This window comes from Simochromis diagramma, unplaced genomic scaffold, assembly GCF_900408965.1.
Source record: "Simochromis diagramma unplaced genomic scaffold, fSimDia1.1 OVJJ01000802.1, whole genome shotgun sequence".
In the NCBI taxonomy this organism is placed as follows: domain Eukaryota; kingdom Metazoa; phylum Chordata; class Actinopteri; order Cichliformes; family Cichlidae; genus Simochromis; species Simochromis diagramma.
In genome coordinates, this window is record NW_024387492.1 from 22,428,253 (window position 1) to 22,451,108 (window position 22,856).

Genomic DNA, 22,856 nt, shown 5'->3' on the forward strand with positions numbered 1-22,856 from the left:
CCACTCTGCAAGGCACTTTGCAACCCATCTCCACCCCAGGTCATTGTTTTTATGCTTTTAAGACTTCTGTGGCATATCTTCTCCATTTATGCCTGCTCTGTTATGTGCTTACTGCTTCCAAATATAAATGACTGCAGATGGAAAGTTTTGACTTCAAAATATGAGTCACCACCCAAACATGTGTCACAAGTTAACACAATAAATATTTTGTTTATCCTAAAGTTCAGCAATTATATTGTAACTACAGTTAAAAGTTACCATAATAAACAGAAAATATATCAAAAGGAACTTAAATAAGGAGACACATAGCTCAATAAAATAGGTATGACAGAAAAATAATCTTAAAGAGTTAAAAGCCAATCAAAAATCAAATAAATAAAACTAAAATAAGTATTAAATATTAAAAATATTTCTAACTCAGCAAAGGAAAAGCTTAATATAAAATTGCTCCCCATGTTTCAGTCTGAGAGGCGGACCCACACTAATCTCTCAAAATGTCCCTGGAAAGTGTGTCTAAACAATGGCATCTCACCTTGACGCTAGCATCTTCCAGCAGGGCGATGAGGACGTAGGCCGTGAGAGAAACAGGCCCGTCCAGGCCTCCCTGGAGCTCGGTGTGGATCACCCTGCCGGGCTCCAAGAAACTTCCATCATGCCCTTGCTGGCTGGCGATCCAAGCTGCCACACTGTGCAGCACGTTGGAATCAATGTTGATGAAGGGCCGTGCCTGCAGGAAACACCTCAGCACAAAAGCAGAGAGCCTGTGCAAAGAGACTATCTGCTATTAGTTTTCCTGAGTTTTTCAGTTATATGAGCATGTTACTGATGTTTTCTTTTAGACAGACCTGGTATATTTATCACATACCAGGTGCTTCCAGATGAGTCCTGCTCTCCAAAGGCGCTAAAGGAGCCATCTCCTCTCTGAAAGGTGAGCTCCCGCTCATAACCTGGTGAAGAGGACATCAGATGATGGGAAAAAAGGCAAAGACAAATGACAAATCTAGAGGTTCTTAACCTAGAGAAATAAATGAGATGTGCATTTTAAATGTGTTTATTCAACAGGGTGTGATCAGATGTTCCTAAAGTGTGAGGCACCTGGGGTATGAATTAAAAAAAAGAAAGAAAAAAAAACCTCATGGACACTGCTCACGTAATGGATCGGTATTTGACAGGGCTCCACACAAACGCAAAGCAGATGAAGCATCGCCAAATATGTTTCCAAACCAACTTTCTTCCAAGTCAAAGACTAGAAAATCTGATGAAACATATCTTGCCTTTGGCTTCACCTGCACAAGTGCCAAGGTATGTGGGGCATCGTTTGTAAAGTGAAACATGCTGAAATCAACGACAACATTTTTCCACATTTAACTCAAAACCTTACAAAAACATGTTTTTTGAGTCATTTTTCACAACATTTAGCATGAAGTGATTGTGAAGTGGAGACTGCAGCTGCCGAGAGTCCATTACTGCTGAACCTTTGGATGGCTGTAAAAACGGATCTTTTCAGCTAAATCACGGGACGTCCTGGTAGACAAGAAGTGAGGCAGCTCATGGCAGTGAGAAGTGACCATCATTGGAAAGCAGACACAATCTGACCACTACCGGCACTCTTTTGCACTGGAATTTTTCATAAAGCTTTTATTTTGGTATTTCCGTTGAGCCATACAATACATTTGCATGTTAGCTAAATATTTAGTTTCCTGTAACATTTAAATATAATATTTAGATTGAACATTTAACATCCATCCATTTTCTTCCGCTTATCCAGGGTCGGGTCGCAGGGGCAGCAGCCCAAGCAGAGAAGCCCAGACCTCCCTCTCCCCAGCCACCTCCTCCAGCTTATCCGGCCCTGCATTCCCAGGCCAGCCGAGAGATATAATCTGTCCAGCGTGTCCTGGGTCTGCCCCGGGGCCTCCTCACAGTGGGACATGTCTGGGAAAACCTCGCCCAGGAGGCGCCCGGGGGCATCCTTATCAGATGCCTGAACCACCTCAACTGGCTCCTTTCGATGTGGAGGAGCAGCAGCTATACTCTGAGCCCCTCAGCCAGAAAAGATTGGAGTGCGCACTCCGCAAAAACTGAGTTTTCGAAAATCTCCAACTTGACAGGAGTTATTATGTGTGGACGATGGGTCAAACGCATGCTTTATCAGCCTCTTTATGAAAAATACCCATGTAGGTGTGGATGTAGCGTAAAAGAGTTAGTAGTTTATTTTATTACTACCTGTAATTTATTGGTTATACCGCCGGATGCTAACGTTAGCACGGCTCTCAGCCTCTTGCTCAACACCATAAACAAACAACAGCTTGCCCACCCCGATGGGGTTTTTATTGTCGCCGGCGACTTTAACAAAGCGTGCCTAAAGACTGTGCTTCCTAAATTTGTCCAGTTCGTGGACTTTGCTACGAGAGGAGAACACACTTTGGACCATGTCTATTCAAACATCAGGCATGCTTTCAGAGTGACACCCCTCCCCCACCTGGCTGGATCTGACCACCTCTACATGTCCCTCACCCCCACCTACACCCCCCTGCTGAGAAAAACAAAGCCCCAGACAAAGACAATAAAAACCTGGCCTGAAGGAGCCCTTTCTCAACTGCAGGACTGCTTCTCAACAACTGTATGGGATTTATTCTCCAGCCACAACCTCCAGGAGTACACGGACACTGTACTCTCGTACATCAGGAACTGTGTTGACAATGTCACCGTCAACAAAAGGGTCAGGGTGTTTCCAAATCAAAAACCCTGGATGAATAGCGAAGTGCAATCCCTCCTAAAAAGCCGCAACACTGCCTTCAAGTCAGGGGACAGGGCTGCGTATAGGGCGGCCAGGGCAGACCTGAGTAGAGGCATCAGGAAAGCTAAGGCTGCCTATAGGAGGAGGATTGAAGATCACTTTGCTGACAACGACCCCAGAAAAATGTGGCAGGGGATCAATCACATTACCAACTACAGAAGCAATAACCAGGCAACATCTAGGACTGATGCCTCACTGGCTGAGGATCTAAACCGTTTCTTCGCCCGCTTTGAGACGACCAAGCCCTCAGCTGCCACACCACTTCCACCCGCCCCCAGCACTGGCACACTAACACTTAGGGAGCACCAAGTGAGGTGTGTTCTAAGGTCAGTGAATCCCAGGAAGGCGGCAGGTCCTGATGGAATACATGGAAAGGTTCTCAGAGCATGTGCTGATGAACTGACCGGAGTCTTCACTAAAATCTTCAACCTTTCCTTGTCATCAAACACCGTCCCGCCCTGCCTCAAAACCTCCACCATCATCCCCATCGCCAAGAAGACAGCTGTGGCCAGCCCAAATGACTACAGGCCTGTTGCACTTACGCCTGTAGTGATGAAGTGCTTTGAGAGACTGGTCTGTCAGCACATCAGGGCCGGTCTGCCTCCCACTCTGGACCCCCACCAATTTGCCTACAGGACAAATCGTTCCACCGAGGACGCTATCACCATAGCGCTCCACACTGCGCTGAGTCACCTGGAGCACAGAGGAAGCTATGTGAGAATGCTCTTTCTGGACTTCAGCTCAGCATTCAATCATATCATCCCGGAGATCCTGGTCCAGAAACTGTCTCACCTGGGACTCTCCACCCCCATCTGCCTCTGGATCAAGGACTTCCTGACAAATAGACCACAGTCTGTCAGACTCGGCCCCCACCGGTCCAGCACCATCACACTCAGCACCGGGTCTCCACAAGGATGTGTTTTGAGTCCCCTCCTGTTTACGCTCTACACATCCGACTGCTCCCCTACCCATCTCTCAAACACCATCATAAAGTTCGCGGATGACACCACAGTGGTTGGACTCATCTCAAGGGGGGATGAGTCGGACTACAGAGATGAGGTCAACAGACTGACTGAGTGGTGTTCAGTTAACAACCTCCAACTGAACACCACGAAAACTAAAGAACTTATCTTGGACTTCAGGAAGGGCAGAGCAGACCCGGCCCCACTTTACATTCACGGGAGCTGTGTGGAGAGGGTACACTCCATGAGGTTTCTGGGCGTGCAGATATCTGATGACCTCTCCTGGACTGCAAATACTACGGCGGTGGTTAAAAAGGCCCAGCAGCGTCTCCACTTTCTGAGAGTGCTCAGGAGGAACAACCTGGAGGAGAGGCTGCTGGTGACATTTTACAGAGCCACCATAGAGAGCATCCTAACGTACGGCATAACAACATGGTATGCAGGGTGCTCAGCTGCAGACAGGAAAGTACTGCAGAGGGTCATCAACACAGCCCAGAAGATCACTGGCTGCTCTCTGCCCAGCCTGGAGGTCACTGCAAACTCTCGGTACCTCAGCAGAGCTGGCAATATCATCAAGGACCACTCTCACCCCAGCAACCAACTGTTTGAACTATTACCGTCAGGCCGACGGTACAGGTCACATAAAACCAGGACAAACAGATTCAGGGATAGCTTCTTTCCCAGAGCTATCACCGTAGTAAATAAGCACAAAAACAATTGAACCTATTCCATACCGTCACTGTCATTATATTAATGCTGCTATCCTGTATATATTGTACATACTATTGTTTGAGTACTTACGATTGTTTTTTTTTGTACTTTTTATATTTTACATTTATATTTATTATTGAAACTTGCACCAAGGGAGTGGCACTCCAATTTCGTTGTACTCTGTGCAATGACAATAAAGGCTATTCTATTCTATTCTATTCTATTGCAGTTTACTTTTATTACTAAATGTTTGAGGTGCGAAATAAACTGAAATGGAGTTTGAAAACAATATATGGGTGTGTGTGTGTGTGTGTGTGTGTGTGGTTGGAGGACGTGTTTGTGCCGGGGGGAATTTTCTTGTAAAACAAAGGGGGAACCTAGCAAAAAAAGAAACCACTGAATTAGATGTAGATGATGAAGATAAAGGAGAAAGAAATGTAGCAGGGCCAGGTTTAAATTAAAAACCATTACTATCTAGTGAAAGATGTAAAGATGTTAACACTATGGACCAAGCACAAGCTATAAATATATAAATACCTGGATTTAGACTGGAACACTAGGCATTAAGCTGTCTGCATGAAAGGACAGAGCACAGTCTACTTTTTAAGGAAGCTAAGGTCTTTAATGTGCAAACAAGAACACATTTTTACTAACAGTGTTACCATTTTCTTTGTGGCTAGCTATCCTTTGGAGAAGCAGCATCACAGCCAGTGACAGTTGGAGGCTGAACAAGGTGAGTAGGAAGGCTTTGTGCTGGGGACTACTCTGAAGCTCCTAGAGGGAATTATTGAATCAAGGAAGTAGCCTAAATTCCTGATCATACTGAACAACACATCACATCCCCCACACAACCTGCTGGTCAAGTGTTTCCAGTAGGAGGTTCCTTCAGCTCAACTGTAAAAAAGACCAATATATATAAAAAAAGAAACAAAAACGCAAAGAACCTATAGCAAGTCTATAGTGCTCATCTTGGAACAGCAAATACATCTGGCACAACAGTGCATTCAGATCCTGATTCTGAGTGTAAACGCTACCACACATGACAAAAAAGGTCTATATATGAATATATTTTCTATCCAAAGGAAAGAAAAGAATATATAATGACTCCAAGATCAAGCTACTTTGTATTCTACAGAGATTTTTAAAAAAAGAAGAAAAAAAAAAGATTTTTCATATTTTTTTTCTATGAGAATTCAGACCTGGTTTGTGTAATCAAAAAGGCTTCGTAGCACTACCATGACTAGCAGAATTTAGTGTGTTTAATTTCCTTTTCGTGAAATTTTGTGTTGCTGCAGTACTGAGGACAGGGCTAAAAACATCAGTACTGGTATAGCAACTGAAACCTATCCTCTGGTAAGTTTCCAAATGTTCCCAAAACATTGTGTCTACCTCCACAATCTGTCATGCCAAAGTGAAAACAAGAACCTCACTGGTCTCCTATTCAGATCAGATGCTGCAAAATCAAACCTGACGAAAAGAAAACTGAACCTACCATAAGGGAAATACAGCAACATATGCAAACCTGAGTAACTAGGTGTAACCAAAGACAAATAAAACATCAAAGAAATGGGTTTGTAAACCACACACAGTAGGAACTACAGTTGTTATCACTTCTCACATGAAAACCCCAATGCTTGTAAAGTAACTGATTAAAAGAAAACAAATAGTTATGTCTATAACTTCTGTTCCCTGAAGGAGAGGAACGAGGTGAAACACATAAGTATGGGATATCATGCCCTCGTGTGTCTTGGCTGAAGAAACCTTTATTCACGCCTTTAAGGCAGATGACGTGTGATGACATGCACATGGCCCCGCCTGCACATATAGCCGCTGTCATCATAGTCATCCCTCAGTTCGATAGCCGCTCTTCACCGAGCCAAACTGCTCAGTGGGGCCACCTTGTGTTGAGATGTCGCCTTTCTCACCCGACGGCACGGACACGGTCGGGGCTGAAAGCCAACAGCTCGCTGATTCTGATGTTTCGGCGGGTCCGCGCTTTGTGTTTACGCCCTTTTTGCGCTGATTCTAAAGCTGTTAGTTTTATCTCTCTCCAAACTATATTGACTGAACCAGCAGCAAAAGAAGATCCAAACTACGCTTCACATAAACATCGTCATGAATTCCCTCTTACTTTTGCTGTTTTGCTTCCAACACGATAAAAATCACACTTCATGCACAGCTCTCGCTCTCTGTGTACTTCAAGAACAGTTTCCTGTCTAAAAATCTGTTTTCTGCATTATTCGCTTGCTTGTTACGCACAGGTCTACCGTTTTTGGCTGCTGTTTTTTTTTTTCCTTTTACTTACTTCCGAAAAGAAAACCTAATTTCTGCTGTTCAATAGGCTTTTGAACAAATGTAAACTTCTTTAAATTATGCAAAATGCAAAACGCTTAGCCGTGTCTCTAATAAAACCTCTGTAACTTCAGAGGTAATGTTCGTATGTTGATTGTTAGATTTGTATTGTTGATTGTCATTTATGCTTAGAAATATTTACTTATATATGCTTAGAGTTTTGTAATTAGTTGTAGATTGGTAGAGGTTTTGATCCTTGATAGTCTGCAAACTTTGTGTGTATTAGACAGCACTCTGGGGGCATGTGAGAGGTCGTACCGTGTCTTATTGTTTTATGGTAGGATTAACGTAGTTGCGTCTGTTCTAGTCTAAGTGCTCTTTGTTTAGATGAACTGCAGGACTTCCTCACCGTGTTATCTAGGATGAACCATCTAGGGTGAGGGGGAGGCTACCCTCTTCCTGACCAAGGATGTTTGACCCTTTGATCAGCAGTCCACACACACACACACACACACACACACACACACACAGAGACAAGGTACTCTTTGTGTGTATGTAGACGTCATATGTTAATGAACTTATGCATATTCATGTAACCTCAATAAAAGAACAGTGGTACGGGAGAACGGACGAGAGCAACTGGGGTCAAGCGAAGGAACGGTGCCTGTCCGGTTCTCTCCCGTGCACGAGAAACATGAAGAAGCTTGCCTACTTGTGTCTTGCTTTGCAGTGTAATTATATTGTCTTCAACGTTCCAGCGGATAGATTCAAGCTACAAACATATCATTAATTGGTCCTTCGAGAGCCGGATCCCTGGGATCGCATTCACCGAGGGGAGGGGGAGACACGCTGAAAGACTGACGTCAGCCAGGAAGTTCCTGTGGATTCGCTGTCTGTCGTTTCTCCTCGATGAATGGCGATCGGCGGGATTCGAAGCTGATATTACACGCTAAGCAACGCCAAGTAAGTTTAAAGAGGCCGACTCTATAACCGTGTCGTTGTGCAGTCTCCGCCATTTGGTGAGGCGTTGAGAAGTTCGCTGCTTTGTGGAGCGATAACTGGGTTTGTGTCCCGAAAAAGAGGTTTTGGTTAAATCGCCCAAGGGTCCCAGCGTCCTGGGAGTGTCCGGTTGAAATCGCCCATGGGTGTTGTGTCACCGAGCGTCCCTTCATTGGTTTTTGTCGCGCGAGTGGGTGAGCGTCCCACAACTGGGTCAGGGTCCTGCTTCGTTCCGGTTGTGAAGTCCGGCTAAGGCCTATTTGGGTGTGTCATTGTTCTCGTCGTTTTGGTTGTTGTTGTTGTGTGAGTGATGGTGCGGAGCAAAACACGTGGTCTGTGACACCGACTCTGTGTTGTTATTCAATGGGTTACTAAGCAACCAAGAGTGAGTCGGAGGGAGACAGACGTTTGTGCTGGACTTTGCTCCTGGCAGCACAAAGTATTTAAATGAATAAAAGAAGAGCGTGTGGAGAGGGCCTGCCACATCAGCAGCACTTAAGATGTGCTCTGGTGAATGGCTTTCCCCCACCCCCTTGCTGACACAAAATGTTTATTCTTTAGCTTGCCCTGATCGACAGCAGCCTGTGTGCCAGACCATAGATTTAATTGAGGTGGATAGTTGTTAAAAGTAATCTACATTAAGCTTGTGGTTGCTCAAATTCAGTACAATGACATATGAGGTGAAGTGTTATAGATAAATATTTAAGCTAATGAAGTGCATAGAGGCACTTGACCTGTGTGAAAGACTGTCGTCTTATTATGAGCCATTGTTGAGATATAGAGCACACCTGTGAAAACAACTGAAATGCTGAACCCTGTATGAAACATCTAAAAGTACATGATGGAGAAGCTGTATTGAATATGAAAGTGTAAGACTTTGCCACTGTGGGCAGAGCATGCAACTACTGTGTGATGTTGCGTTGCGTTTTTTTTTTTTTTTTTCTTCTGAGCTGATGAGCAAGCTACACATTATCGGATCAAGAGCTGTCTGAGAACTACTCAAAGAGAGGGAAACAGAGCTCTGATAACTGTGATAACTGGAGTGTGCAGCGTTCCCGTGAGCAGTTTTCCTGCACCTTGACTCGTGTGTGTGTAGCATCAGCATCATGTTTTTGTTTATTTGTTTTGTTGGGTTAATAATAATTAAATAAACTGGCGATCATATTTATGGATCTCCATGGCATCATCAGCCATGTGATTTATTTATGCAGATGAAAAAGAGAAAGAATTTATATTGTAGATGAAAAATAAATCATAGGGAAAAGGTTTTGTGTTGATCAGCCAAAAACAACCACGATTTTATTTTTTGCTTTTAAGAAAGGATTGTTCACAAAAACAGAGAGAGAGATGTGTGTTGATTAAGCAGTGATGATAATACTGAACATGTCTTAGTTTGTCACTTTCAGGTGAAAAGCAGACCTGAATCAATTTTCCACATGCAGCAGTCGGAAGAAAGTTATACTTTAACATCATTGGAAACATGCAGGCCAAGTGTCTGGCTGACTTATTTACAGTGCCATGTGTTTCTCAACCTCACAAGCAAGCTCACTCCTCCCTGAAGATAAGGAATGCAGCTCCAAAGCAATAACATGATAAAGAGACAGCAGCAAGTCCTGAGCACAAAAAGTCCCAGCAAAGCAGCAGCAATGTGGATAAACAGCAGCAGCAGAAGAAAGCAAACCCATCTTCCTGTCTGATTGGATGAATTCCACGGAGGGGCGAGCAAGATGGCAGTGGCAGCATGTTGAAATGCTCAGAAAGGACTGAGTGACTCGGGCAAGCCACATGCGGCTAGCATGCTGGCTAGCGACATGACAGAAATGGACCCTTCATGATGCATTCAACGTGCCAGCGCTGTGGTGGGAAAGGCTCCATCATAAACACGCCCTGCGCCCTGTGCAGAGGTTCAGGCCAAGAAGAAGAAGACGATGACTTCCAAGCCCAAGAAGGTCGGCCTCAGCGTGGGCGAGCTGATTGTGAAAGCCGTGGCCGCTTCCAAGGAGCGCAACGGCCTGTCTGTGGCCGCTCTCAAGAAGGCTCTGGCTGCCGGAGGCTACGATGTGGACAAGAACAAGGCCCGTGTCAAGACCGCCATCAAGAGCCTGGTGGCGAAGGGCACTCTGGTGCAGACCAAGGGCACCGGGGCCTCCGGATCCTTCAAGATGAACAAGGCTACTGAGAGCAAAGCCAAGAAGCCCGCCGCGGCCAAAGCCAAGAAACCGGCAGCAGCTGCTAAGAAGTCGCCCAAGAAGGCAGCAGCAGCACTTCAGCCACTAGCACAAAGTCAACCGCATCAGAGGAGGGACAGGACAAAGCTGAAGGAGAAACTGCCTGCTATTGGACTATTGAAGTGGCAGAGGACAATAGTGAGAGTGGTGAGAACACAAATTTTGTTATTAAATGTGGGAAATCAAAATTTGGGTTAGCAAACCTGGGGAAAAGAAAACTGACTGCTTAAGTTGGAAAATTGTGAAGGAGTCTGAAACACTGCGAAAATAGAAATATATACAGAATCACAACACACAAGCAGAACATGCATTAACCCTACTAACACAAACACAAGAGAGCTTATGAAGATTAGACAACATCTTAAGCGTGAGTCTGTATATCATTTTGTCCAAGTCACCCCGTGTGATGCAAAGACCAGTGGACTCACAGCACATTAGTTAAGAAATGATTAAATAATAGCAGAGAAGTGTGTAGGAAAGGCAGATGTAAGAACATGCTCTGCTGAATATGCAGCTCCACAGACATGCATTAAACCTGCCTAATAACACAAACACCCATGTAATGAAAATTAGCTTGTTATCTTTCATCAGTGTAAAATAGTGTCAATTTAGCAGACACTTGTTATCAAATACTGAATTTATCCTAAAGAAAAAAAATTGACTCTCTAGGTTGCAGGACAACAGTTTAACTTTTGTGGGGGAAAAAAGGATCCTGGTTTGACAAACCAGTGATCAGACAATAAATTTAGTGTTAAAATGGTAAATTGGGAGAAGCTTCCTGCTTGATTGATGCAGCAAGTAATTTACTGTATGAGGGGAAATTGTCTTTTGTGATACTATTTTGAAAATGCTTTTCTGTCGTCCTGTCAACTTAGTGGGTTAATAGCTGATATGCAAATTAGTTGATCGGTTTTAGATTAATGAAAGGTGACTGAATTCTAGCACGAGTGAATGAGATGTGTTGGAGTTGTTGTGTTGAGTTTCCTGCTTTGATGTGCGAGTGAATTCTGTATCTAGATACACAACTTTGAATACGTCAGAACAAACTTTTTTATGAAGTGCATGACAGCATGTCACATGTTTTATGATGAAGGGAAAAGGAAAATTGAATAAAATAGATCTGTGGCCTAAATGAGTGAAGAGCACAGACCTGGTGATTAAACTCATAGCTAATAAGACATTAGGGTTATGTTGTGAGTTGTGCAGCTGATGGTTGGTTTGGAGTGAATCTAGCTGATGATTCTTCTCCTGTTGTGAAGTTGATGAGGAGTTTGTGTCATGACTTAACAAGGCCTTTTTATTTTGATACTTTCACAGTGCACTGAAAGTTTGGTTTGATAATCTCTGTTATTTTTTATTTTTCATTTTTGAACAAGCACTGATTTTTGCTTGTGAATTTCTTTTCTTTGAGCAGATCTGCAAGTCGGGAATTAAAAGCGTTACACGTCGTCAAGAAAATTGTTGCAAGTGAGTTTCTCCACATTTAAAATGGGATCAGGAGAAAGCTACTTATTTGGGACAATTAGGAAATGAGAGTCCCCCCCAAAAAGGATTCAACGAGGAAATCCAGTCTAAATTATTTTTCTTTTTGAAATAACGTCGTTTTGCTGAGCGTGGAAACGAATGCGATGATAATTTCCACAATTAGCAAAAGAAGGAACCACTGAGTGAATGAGTAAGAATTTTAAAATAACTGACTGACTGACTGAACATGATTGTGTGAAGTTAACCCCCACCTGACAAAGGTGCAGATGAACCCATGTGTTTCCTTTTACAGGAGCAGAAAGATGACAGCAACACTCGAGGTTGCATGATGATTTAACCTTTTAAATGCCATTTTCTGTGTCTGTGCATTTATCAGGTGTGTTATTTATAGGCTTGTGTTGCTCACAGAGATAACTGTGACAAAGTATGCATACGCCTGCGCAAGCGCTAATACTTGCATTTTCTTTTCTTACAGCATGCCAGTTCTTCATGTGAATTGATGATGCGATTTATACCAGGACAACTGGTTGATGTTTTTTCCTACTACAGGATTTCTGGGTTTATGTGTGAGGAAAACTGTGTTTACAGGTTATGAGTGGTGATGCTGTTGCATTGTGTTGATGGGAAAATGTGAAGGTTACTTTGATAATGTGAATAACATGTGTGAAATTTCCTGTGTTGAGAACTGGTGTTACTTCTTTCCACAGCTATAGATGGCTAACTTTATGGTCTTTTTATGGCACCTCTGGAACCTGTCGACCTGCGTCTGACCACCAATGGTCAATGTGTGTTGCTAATGTTTGTTTTTCTATGACTGCGTGTAGAGGATTCGGCAGAAGCGGACAAGTGACATGAGAAAAACAAATAAGAGATACAGTGTTTCTGGGATAGTTTGATATGGGCTCATTAGCTGGCCACTTTTGAGCCCATAGTAATATATAAGTGGAGTGACTTTGCTTAAGAGCAGTCACTGATTACATTAATGTTGCCTGAGTACATGGGATGATCCATGTCTGAGGCGACTTATGAAAATAATTGTAGTTTACTGATTTGAGAAAACCTGCACATGACACTTGTCTTGCTGATGTTGAATGCTTCTTGTTCTTATGATACAATTGTTTACAGGTATGAAGTTTGATTTTACTTCCAGATTTTGCTTTCCAGGCCATGATGGTGTGTATGCAGGCTCCTGGGAGAGCCAGGTGTTAAGCAAACTTAATATGCAAAACACACTAACATTTTTATTGCAGGATTATAGGTCCAGGGTGGTGTTGCTCCAGGGGAGGAGATGCCCTGATGTTGCCTGGGATATGATCTAGCTAATCTTTTTCTTTAAGACAGGAATCCAGGTTTGGTGAGTTGACGCATGGGTGTGTCCATGCGTCAAGAGGAGGGGTCCAAGGATTAACATTAAACAATGTTTTTTATTATTGTTGCAGTGATTTGTGTGATTAGCCGTTTTATTTACAAATATTAAACCTATGCAAGTGGTGCACCCATGTTCAGATGAGGCTTTGATGGCCTATAAGTGAAGTTCACTGAACTAAAGAATGTGGCTTGATGATTGTTGACATACTCTCCAAATAGTTTGTCTTCCTAGCAAGGAAATACAGGTGCAGCAGTAATCTCCTGAGAAATCTTCAGAGGCCCAGTGAGAAGCGCATAGCTGACAGGACCAGGCAGTGGTTGAGGTCAAAGGTCAAGCCGGTTGGGGCCCATCATGAGATCAGACCTTGGAGCCACAGCAAGGACCATTTTAACTGCCTGCAAAATAGCGAGAGACCCTCCTGGATTTATCAGAGCCACTGCAAGAGGTCGAGGTCCCAGGAAACCCCAGCACCCTCAAGACAGCACAATAGAGAAATCTCACACTTGGTTGTTTCAGTGGTGAGGGGGGAGTGCTGATTGAGCCCCCGTAGGGTAAGCTCGCACTTCAACCTCCAGCCTCTGATCAACTCTAGGGCAACCAAGTGCGAGGCGTGACGGACCTGTGTGCGACCAGGACCCTCTTGGTTACCTTGACTACGACGCTCATCCTTATAGGACCCCAGCTGGTGCCGGAAACAGCTGAACCAGGAGGAAGGCAGAGGAGATGGACACATGACAACTCTCACCTAAGAGAGACAGATCCAGCAGGCCCAAAATCAGGACTATGCATGACGAGAAGGAGTGCCTGAGAGGATCGTCCACAGGATGGGAGCTGAGGCCAGGAGAGAGGCTTCAGGAGGATCAGAGATCATCTTCAGCACAGCAGACATCACACAGAGAGCTGTGCTACTGAGCTTCCAGGAGATCAAGAGGAGACTTCCCACAGCAAGATTTTAAATAAAATGAAAGATTCAATATTGACGCTGAGAAAGACAATTAAGGTGTACGACGTGCCCTGCCTTAAATCTTCAGCAGCGTTGGGACATGAAAACTCGAGGGATGAGGGCTCCATCGACAGCGCAGAAGGAGTTCGAGGATGACATCATGATTCTGTGAAAAGCACAGGAACCAGAAGCTATGGTGGTGATGACAGCAGTTTCCTATGAACATCACCTAACGCTGTGCCACTGTACTGTGCATACGATGACACTCTGAAGGCTGCTGGGATCATAACAGCAGTAAGATGACGGAACCCAGCACCCTTTCCACAGAGAGCTTTTTCTGCAGAGCGTGGACAATGGCAGAGTCATAAATATCCCCCTCACAAGACGAAGGTCTGAAGTCAGGTGATGGGGGCTGGTAAGAGGCCATAAAACTGGAGTGCTGAGACCCATGTTGACGAACAACAAAACCAACTGGTATGTTTGAATGTCTATTCTACATACATTTGGACTCTGGTCCTATGGACAGTGATGGAAACAACTGGAAGAGACATTCATGACGCCCTGCAGAGCTTAAACCACTCTGCAGAGAGACATGTGATGTGTACACCCGGAGGAAGCATCACCAAGCTGAGATGTTTTTGAAAATGTTATCTTCTTATTTTCACTATTAAATTAACAATTTCTTTGTTTGTTTGTGGGATGCAGTTTGCCATGAGATGAGATCAATGAGGAATGGGATAACTGCTAATACATTTGTTAAACTGTGTACCTTTTCAGTAATTTAGGGTGATTTGACATATGCTGAGTATAAAAATGTTTGCATTGAAACTGTCAGACATGAGGTATTCATACCTGGGAACTTTTCAAGCATAAAGGTCAAAAAGGGGGGAAATGTTAGATTTGTATTGTTGATTGTCATTTATGCTTAGAAATATTTACTTATATATGCTTAGAGTTTTGTAATTAGTTGTAGATTGGTAGAGGTTTTGATCCTTGATAGTCTGCAAACTTTGTGTGTATTAGACAGCACTCTGGGGGCATGTGAGAGGTCGTACCGTGTCTTATTGTTTTATGGTAGGATTAACGTAGTTGCGTCTGTTCTAGTCTAAGTGCTCTTTGTTTAGATGAACTGCAGGACTTCCTCACCGTGTTATCTAGGATGAACCATCTAGGGTGAGGGGGAGGCTACCCTCTTCCTGACCAAGGATGTTTGACCCTTTGATCAGCAGTCCACACACACACACACACACACAGGCAAGGTACTCTTTGTGTGTATGTAGACGTCATATGTTAATGAACTTATGCATATTCATGTAACCTCAATAAAAGAACAGTGGTACGGGAGAACGGACGAGAGCAACTGGGGTCAAGCGAAGGAACGGCGCCTGTCCGGTTCTCTCCCGTGCACGAGAAACATGAAGAAGCTTGCCTACTTGTGTCTTGCTTTGCAGTGTAATTATATTGTCTTCAACGTTCCAGCGGATAGATTCAAGCTACAAACCTATCATTGATTCTTTCGTTTTTGATGTACTGCAGAATATTTTTATAAAATCCCAGGCCAGGAAAATCACCTTCATGTTTTTCTGCGTTTTATCTTCAACTACTTTGACACAAAGGCATCTGCTGTGATGCTTACACCTTTGATAAAGTCTTGCGAGGGTCAGCCTCCTTTTTATAGATACAAAAATATGTAAATGTACTGATCTGAATTATAATATTTCTGACTGTCTGAGGCAAAATTTCCCAGATTCAAATCTAATCGAATTGAATCGAATCGTGGATCAAATCAATTCGGGACCTTGTGAATCGAAATCAATTCTAGAAATCAGTGACGAAACCCAGCCCATATGCACGCCCTGCAGAGCAGCCACCAAACCGGAATGGGACCACCACATCCTTAGTGAGCGGTAGACCCAGCAGAAAGGACGGTATGAGCCACTGAAGGGGCTGTAACGTCCAACCGATAAAACCGCAAAATTTTGTGCGGTGATGCCCAACTAGCTGCCGCACAAATATCAGCTACAGGCACCGCTTTAAAAAGAGCCCACGAGGTTCCCATTCCCGTGGTGGAATGAGCTCTCACCCACTGGGACAAAGCAAGACCTCTGGTGCCATATGCCAGTGAGACAGCCTCTGTTTAGACAGAGCGAAGCAGACAAACAGCTGGTCACATAAACGCACATTCTGAGTGCGTTCAATGTAGGTGCATAGCACACGCACTAGACAAAGAGAATGCATCCTCCTCTGCTCCTCAGATGCAAAAGGAGAGGAACAAATGCTCAGCAACTCAAACTCCATTGAGCTAATAGATGCAGGCATGAGCTTGGGAAAATAGGCAGCATTTGGACGCAATATGACCTTGTGGCCATCAGGTGCCGAAGCCAAAGCGAGAAGTAATGTAGTCTTATATGAAAGAAATTTCATATCCACAGACTCAATGGGTTCAAACGGTGGGCTACAAAGGGCCTCCAGCACCAAAGACAAGTCCCAAGCAGGGACACTGGACTTAAGCACAGGTCTCAGCTGGCAAACCCCTTTCAGAAAACGTATGGCGAGGGGATGTGCGCCTGGTGTCACCCCGTCAAAGTCAATATGACAAGCAGATATAGCTGCTAAATAAATCTTAATTGTCGAAAATGAAAGGCCCTTATCCAGCAGCTCCTGCAGGAATGTCAAAACATCCACAATAGTGGTCTGAAATGGGAGAGTGTGGCGGTCCTGGCACCATTGCTCGAAGGCTCGCCATTTGTAAGCATACAAGCCTCTTGTACAGTGGCTTGCAAAAGTATTTGGCCCCCTTGAACTTTCCCACATTTTGTCACATTACAGCCAAAAAAATGAATCAATTTTATTGGAATTCCACATAAAAGACCAACACAAAGTGGTGTACACGTGAGAAGTGGAACGAAGATCATACATGATTCCAAACATTTTACACAAATAAATAACTGCAAAGTGGGGTGTGCGTAATTATTCAGCCCCCTGAGTAAATACTTTTTAGAACCACCTTTTGCTGCAATTACAGCTGCCAGTCTTTTAGGGTATGTCTCTACCAGCTTTGCACATCTACAGACTGAAATTCTTGCCCATTCTTTTTTGCAAAAGAGCTCCAGCTCAGTCAGATTAGATGGACAGCGTTTGTGAACAGCAGTTTTCAGATCTTGCCACAGATTCTCGATTGGATTTAGATCTGGACTTTGACTGGGCCATTCTAACACATGGATGTGTTTTGTTTTAAACCATTCCATTGTTGCCCTGGCTTTATGTTTAGGGTCGTTGTCCTGCTGGAAGGTGAACCTCCGCCCCAGTCTCAAGTCTTTTGCAGACTCCAACAGGTTTTCTTCCAAGATTGCCCTGTATTTGGCTCCATCCATCAACTCTGACCAGCTTCCCTGTCTCTGCTGAAGAGAAGCACCCCCAGAGCATGATGCTGCCACCACCATATTTGACAGTGGGGATGGTGTGTTCAGAGTGATGTGCAGTGTTAGTTTTCCGCCACACATAGCGTTTTGCATTTTGGCCAAAAAGTTCCATTTTGGTCTCATCTGACCAGAGCACCTTCTTCCACATGTTTGCTGTGTCCCCCACATGGCTTGTGGCAAACTGCAAAACGGGACTTTCTTATGGTTTTCTGTTAACAATGGCTTTCTTCTTGCCACTCTTCCATAAAGGCCAACTTTGTGCAGTGCACGACTAATAGTTGTCCTATGGACAGATTCCCCCACCTGAGCTGTAGATCTCTGCAGCTCGTCCAGAGTCACCTCTAGGCTGCATTTCTGATCAGCGCTCTCCTTGTTCGGCCTGTGAGTTTAGGTGGACGGCCTTGTCTTCGTAGGTTTACAGTTGTGCCATACTCCTTCCATTTCTGAATGATCGCTTGGACAGTGCTCCATGGGATGTTCAAGGCTTGGTAAATCTTTTTGCAGACCTAAGCCTGCTTTAAATTTCTCAATAACTTTATCCCTGACCGGTCTGGTGTGTTCTTTGGACTTCATGGTGTTGTTGCTCCCAATATTCTCTTAGACAACCTCTGAGGCCATCACAGAGCAGCTGTATTTGTACTGACATTAGATTACACACAGGTGCACTCTATTAGTCATTAGCACTCATCAGGCAATGTCTATGTGCAAGTGATGTCCCAAAATGTGGGAAAGTTTAAGGGGGCAGAATACTTTTGCAAGCCACTGTATGTGTTGTACCGAGTGAATCGACTGAAAGGGAACACCAACAGCTTTACTGACAAAGAAAATTAGTTCAGAATTTTCAAACAAAGATGGGATTAACAAAGGCTAAAGTTCTAACCTTGGTTCGAATATCCCAGACAAGCCCCCATTTTTACAACCAGCTTTAAGTATGTATCAAGGAAGAAAATGTATTAAAAACAAACCTTAAAAAATAAAAGTTAAAGAGGGTTGATACTAAGTGGAATAAAAGAGTGTGGGTCCCACTATGAATCTCCAACCTGAACATTTTCTGTATTTGATCTTGAATTTGACCTTGTTAATTAACAGATTTGAAAACATCCTCATAAAGCTAAAACTAATATAGGAATAGTAGCCACACGTTTGTCAGAGATCCTTCTGTGGCATGTTAATGTAACATGGTGCATGACTTGTTGCTCTACCTTGCATCATGTAGTTTATGGCTTGGTCGGTGGTTTTCTTGCTATCCTGTCCTGTGGCGTCCAGATACTGGAGAACGTAGATGTTTGGTGCAAAGTTAATCATGTTCTGTTCCCCACAGCCATAAGGCATTTGGATCAGTGAGTCCAGACCACTGATGGATGGACCGAGGATATCACCTTCATCGAGATGGAAACAAGAAAAAAAAAAAAAAAAAAAAAAAAAAAAAAAAATTGTATTTAATGGAAAAACAGAGCACAGATGAGTCAAATTTTCAAACAGTAGCTTTTGGTTTGAGGAGTTACATGGTATAATCCAGAAATGCTTTTCATATCAGCAGCAAAATTTACAGTTAAACTTCTTGCATTTAAAAAAATAGAAGACAATAATAGATACTTATAAGTATAAGACATTTTCCGCCATGAAGAAAAAAAAGATTTGCCACATCAAACCAATACTCAACTTAGCAACAGTAACGGAGTATTTTCTCCCGTTAACTGGAGTTAACGGGAGAAACATACTCCCGTTTAACTGGAGTTAAACAGTTCAATGTCTCTTGAGAAACACTCTAAACAACTTGTCCGGAACTGTTTTTATCATCTAAGAAACATTTCTAAACTCAGACTACTGGCATCAAAGGCAGAACTTGAGATGATTATTCATGCTTTTATCTCTTCTCGTTTGGATTATTGTAACGGTCTTTTAGGTACGTGTCTCAACAAATCAGCTCTGGATCGCCTTCAGTCTGTACAAAATGCAGTGGCAAGACTTTTAACTGGTGCAAACAAGAGGTCACACATTACTCCAGTTTTGGCTTCTCTTTATTGGTTGCCTGTAAATTTAGGGTTCATTTTAAAATTTTAGTTGTAACTTTTAGAGCTCTGCACAGTGAAGCTCCCCAGTATATCTCTGACCTGTTGAAACCTCATGCTTCATCCCGAGCACTTAGGTCTTCAGGTCAGAGGCTACTGGTGGTCCCACGTACTAGGTCTAAACATGTGGGGATCGGGCTTTTCAGGCACTGGCACCTAGGCTGTGGAACTCTCTGCCGTTGTCTTTACGCTGTTTAGACTCTGACTCCTTTAAAAAGCAGCTGAAGACATTTTATACAAACGGGCTTTTAATTAATTTTAACTTGTATGTCTGATCTTATTGTAAAGCACTTTGTGGTTTTTATCTGTGAAATGTGCTATATAAATAAATTTTACTTACTTACTAAATATAACTGCATAGTACATATCAGTATAGAAGGATGCATGTTAGAAGTTTGAGGAAAGGTGGGATAATTATTTCTGTAGTACTTTGGAACAGTGGCGTTAATTAATATTAAAATTACCACAGTCAGCTTACCCTGGAGGGAGCATTTAACAAAAAAAATCTCTAAATTTTATGTATGTATAGGTGTGGGGTAAATTTTGAAGTAAGTTTTTTTTTTTTTTTTTTTTTTTTTTACTTACGGATCAGTAAAAGGTTTTAGATGTTATCTCTGTACATGCTGTAAAGGCTGCAAAGGAAATTGGTGCCTCTTACCTGATCAGAATCAGCGGATTTTTCTTTTTGAATGAACATTAGCATATTAAATGAGGCCATTTTACTTTGATTCCATTTGTAATTTTCTGAGCTTACAGGCCCTTGAAGTAAACTATTGAGGGTTGGAGTTTTATGCATTTTTAATTCAAATTTTTTCAGCATTTTTAATCTCTTAGAAAATCATATGTCCAGGAGATATCCACATGACAATTTTAGGGCTGAAAAATGTATTTAAACTCTGTTAAAAACTGCAAAAATCAACATATGCAAATGTAAACTTATTCCATGACTGACAATCTAAATCATAATAACAATAATCTGCAGTAATTTAATATTTATGAGGAAGAGGAACAAAAACAATCACTGGTACCCTGGATGCTTAGTCTGTTTTTTGATAACTTACTGGAAGAACCCTTTTAAAAAAGGAAAGAAATTGGTAAATTTTAAAAGGGCATATCACCACGATATGGGTAAAGTGGTGATTGTTCCACTGTTTTTTTCATCTTCTAAATTTCAGTCAAAAAGGCACCTCCATAGTTTTGTAAGTTCAGGATAGTACTTTCTTACGATAATACACTAGGCTCTATCCAGGTACTTCCCTCACCTGATGAAAAGCCGTCTGGAATAAATCATTTCCTGCTAAGTCCTACACGTGACAAAGGACATCTGTGGAATATTTCCAAACTTTCCAAAGTTTGTGTGTGAAAACAACTTCAGTAAACCTTATTTTTAGGAATTATTGTCTTCTGTTTTGTTGTTTACCATGAATCAGCCTGCAATCTCAGGTGATCTGAATCTGTTACTCAAGGTTTCTCCCTGGTGTGTTTACATACCGACAGCCATAACTGAAGCTCTCTCGCTGCCCTCCACACATCTGGTGGGAAGGTAAACGTAACGTTTCTAGACAGGCTCATCCCTGCTGGTAAAAGCTCAAGCAGCAGGGAGGTGGAAAACGACTGTTCAAGACCTTCGGCCTGCAGGATGAATGGACATGCAAAAGATGAAGGCAAACAAAAATGGTGAGTAAGAAATGGGAAACGCAGAGCTGTGAAACCAGGTCAACATTTCTTTAGTTACAGTGGAGTAGATGGCGAGGATTGGTCACGTTAGCAGAGTTCCCTGCCTGTTTGTGCTTTAGATGGCTGACAGGCACTTTACAAACAGGATATGACACGTTCAACTTCCACTGTCACAATTTCACAAGTTATTTTGTTATCTGTTAAAACCTGGAAAATGCTCCTTCTCAGTAAAAGCTAATAGAGAGATTTGGTGCCCCTCAGGCCTTAATCACACAGGCCTAGAGACCAATCAGTAACCCCATAACAAGATCTAGTCAGACTAAAGACTAACAATGTAGTAGTCTTATAACAGGCTCTATTATAACAGAAGTTCATATTGATAATAAAATCTAAGCATGGGAGTTAAAGTTCTACAAAAACAACAAATAAATGTATTTTTAAGCCAAATTAATTATTTGAACTGTTTTGGGACTGTGGAAATTTTTCACTGCGCACCTTAACTAACACTGTTGTGTGGACAGAGTCAGACACTGCATCCGAGTTGGCTTTCACAGAGATGGGGATCTCCCCGAGGACCAGCGGCCTGATGGGAACGAGGACGGTGGCTCCGCTTTCACTCTTCACAAACACCGGATGAACACCGGGCGTGGAGTGCTGCTCGTTGTCTGGGAAGACGAACTCGAAGGTCTCACTTTGTGCAACAGTGACGGTGACCTAACGACAAAGGCACAGAGTGATCACATTTAACGTGGCACAAAGGGAGTCGGAGGAAACCAAAGAGGCCTGTTCTTTCATGAAAGGGTTTAAAGAACATATCAATTTTCAGAAATACTGATGCCACCTTAGATTATGGCAACTTGACACGTAAAGAACCCCCAATATACATTGGTTAAACAGAATTTCGCATTTAAAAAGACGCAGATATGTGTGGGAAAGGTCACATTTTAAGTGTTCTCAACACTCTCGGTTTCAAAGAAAACAAAGAAACTCACCACTGATACTAGCAAACCTCAGCAGTTACAATCTATTTGCCACCAAGATCCTGGACACTGAACTGAAAAGCAGCCACCCTTCTATTATAACTGTCTGCTTATGGTTCATCTAGGTGGCAGCATCTTACAAAAATCTAACTCTGCTGTACTGTATTGTGATTTAATAATGTATGGCAGGCAGAAGCTGCCATAAGTATGCAACAATTAATTAAATGCCCAAAATTTATTATTACATAAATACATACATATTATGATTACATGTAATAAAAATAAATATTTATTTAAAAAAATAATATGGGAAATAATTAATCTATAAATTCGACATAAATGTATATTTCTGACTTAATATTCTTTATTTGTTTTCTTATTGCCTCAAATCCCACAAATAGATAAATAATAGTTAAAAAACTTTACAAAATGAAATTAAAGTTATCATGATCAAAACTTAACAAGAAAGCACACACTCTTAAAATAACAACCGATAAACTAATAAAAACAATAAAGAATTTTCCAAGAGGGCAAAAGCTGTTGAACTATTAAAGAAAAGGTTTTCTCTTACGTAATACTTTGAGAAGTAATTCTTTGATGTCCATATTTATATTCCTATTATAAAATATAGGACATTCTTTAGACCCACACAGTTGAACATGTTTTATTTTAAACATGTACTTTTCTTTTCTAACTTATTCGTTTAATTTATTTTTGGCAGTCCCTCCATAATAAAGCTAATTTAGCACCGTACCAAGGGGGTTAAAAATGACCCATTTGTCTAATGCTGGCAGAACTCTTATATTAATGTACACTCTGCCTGTGTGTGAGGAGAAGCAGATTCACCGTCTGGTCCTCTTGGAGGAGTTGAACAGAATGATCTCCAGCAGCCATCTCCTCGCACCCGGATGAATGAAGG

The 22,856-nt window shown here is 42.5% G+C and overlaps 1 protein-coding gene across 1 annotated transcript in view; it reads right to left on the reverse strand.

Moving 5' to 3' along the window:
• LOC120725165 (CD109 antigen-like) overlaps positions 1-20,803 on the reverse strand; it is a 28,848-nt gene extending 8,045 nt beyond the window's left edge. The window contains exons 1-4 of the mRNA XM_040017895.1: positions 20,772-20,803; positions 18,411-18,587; positions 866-947; positions 533-761 (exon numbers count right to left, since the gene is read on the reverse strand). Coding sequence (XP_039873829.1) covers positions 533-761; positions 866-947; positions 18,411-18,587; positions 20,772-20,781 — 498 coding nt within the window. The 5' untranslated portion in view covers positions 20,782-20,803. The remainder of the gene's footprint in view (positions 1-532; positions 762-865; positions 948-18,410; positions 18,588-20,771) is intronic.
• Between the last annotated feature and the right edge of the window lie 2,053 nt (positions 20,804-22,856).